The sequence below is a fragment of the Leiobunum rupestre genome, chromosome 1 (genome assembly GCF_980474605.1).
Source record: "Leiobunum rupestre chromosome 1, qqLeiRupe1.1.hap1, whole genome shotgun sequence".
NCBI classification, from domain to species: domain Eukaryota; kingdom Metazoa; phylum Arthropoda; class Arachnida; order Opiliones; family Sclerosomatidae; genus Leiobunum; species Leiobunum rupestre.
This window is the reverse complement of record NC_143384.1, coordinates 59167309-59169283: the sequence shown is the minus strand read 5'-3', so window position 1 is coordinate 59169283 and position 1975 is coordinate 59167309. Positions and strand designations below refer to the sequence as shown.

The following is a 1975-nucleotide window of genomic DNA, read 5'->3' as shown; positions in this document are numbered from 1 at the left end:
GAGAAGTTCCGATTTACTCGTATCTCTATTGATGATCTCGTACTTGCTGCCAAGAAAATGAAAGAGCACAATGCTTTACTTGTGCGTATTCTCGAGACAGCAAGAAAATTTCACTTGACCTTTAGTAAAAAGAAGTTACAGCTCGCTACCCGACGCATAAAATACCTTGGCCACATAATAACACCGGAGCGCATCGAGATCGATCCGGAAAGAATCAACGCTATTTTGGACCTTCCCTCGCCGCAAGACAAAGATGCTCTACAACGATTCTTGGGAATGGTTAACTATATAACAAGGTTCCTCCCATCATATTCGGAGCAAGCAATTCCCTTGAGAGCGTTACTTAAGAGGGACTCACTTTTTTCATGGACTCCGAGCATGCAGGTTGTATTTGATAAGGTAAAAACATTAATATCGTCCTCCCCAATACTTGCAGTCTTCAAACCCACCACTGCATGAAAGATTACGGTGGATGCCAGCTCGAACGGTATTGGTGCTGCTCTTTTGCAAGACGATCGCCCTGTCGAGTATGCATCTACAACATTGACGTCGACCCAAAAGAACTACGCGCAGATCGAGAAGGAGCTCCTGGGCGTCCTTTTGCTTGTCAGAAGTTCCACTATTACGTAGTGGGAACGCACTTTTCCGTCGAGACCGATCACAAACCTTTGGTAGCCATCATCAACAAGTTCATGCATATGCTATCCCCACGTCTACAGAGAATGGTACTGCGCCTCCTCCGTTACGATTTTACTTTGACGTATGTCCCTGGCACCAACCTCCAGATCGCTGACACACTCTCTCGTGCTGCACTACAGCGGACTGATATCGATACCACGGAAATGGAGGGTCAACACGCCGCTCTGCACGCCCTAACTATTCTTTCCTCGGATAGACGCATCTCGATGGAGCGAGCAACCCGAGATGATTCCACTCTCCAGACTCTTCGTGCATACATATATCAAGGTTGGCCGAGATCACGGAAGAGAGTATCGCCTGACGTCATTCCATACTGGCCACATCAGGAGGAGTTCCATGATGACTGTGGCTTGATATACCGGGGAAATCGCCTTTTCGTTACAGCAACCATGAGAAGTGATGTTATTGCCCAACTTCACTCTATCCAACAGGTAGTCAGCGCCTGTCTTCAGAAAGCTTAACGTCACTTGTATTGGCCCCAGATCACGACTGATATAATGAATTGCGTACGGGACTGTCAAATCTGCCGGAATCGTGACCGCGCCAACTTCGCGATAACTATGCAACCACATCCAGTACCGAAGCTTCTTTGGGAAACAGTTGGGACTGACATATTTCAGGTAGAAGACAAAAAACTAGTGATACTTGTAGACTATTTGTCTAAATTCATAGAAATGAAGGAGATGCGGAACACTACGGCCGAATCTGTCATAAAATTTCTCAACCCGCACTTCTCGAGGTATGGCGCTCCTTAGCGACTGGTGTCGGACAATGGACCTCCATTTGGCTCATACAAATTCAAGGAATTTCTTCAACACTGGGGAACACAGCATGTGACCAGCAGTCCACATTACCCGAAATCAAACGGTATGACAGAAAGAGCAATACAGACAATAAAAAAATTTTATTCAAGGCTAAGAAGGTTGGTCGTGACCTTCACTATGTACTGCTCGAGTATCGTACAACTCCAATTGGGAAGTTACCGTCTCCTGCCCAGATGCTCATGGGAAGGCAACTTCGAAACCATAACACCACCACGAGATCATCACTGCAACCCAACTATCCAATATGCCAGATTCAGAATGCTCTTTCAGTTAAGCAAGAAATCTTGGTGGCGCACCATGCGTCACCCACGACCACTTACTTTTAACCCTGGCGACAATGTCTTTTATCAAGCTGGTCATCGCAACTGGGTACCGGCGAAAATTCATTCATATGCTGACGAACCACATTCGTACAATATCCAGACCATTGACGGGAAGACGTATCGACGGAT

General features: G+C 46.4%; 1 protein-coding gene across 1 annotated transcript; it reads left to right on the top strand.

Moving 5' to 3' along the window:
- Window positions 1-455: 455 nt before the first annotated feature.
- On the top strand, window positions 456-1160 carry LOC149963390 (uncharacterized). The gene has a single exon (XM_090166775.1). The coding sequence runs from the start codon at window positions 456-458 to the stop codon at window positions 1158-1160; it is 705 nt and encodes a 234-aa protein (XP_090022901.1).
- The last annotated feature ends 815 nt before the right edge of the window (window positions 1161-1975 follow it).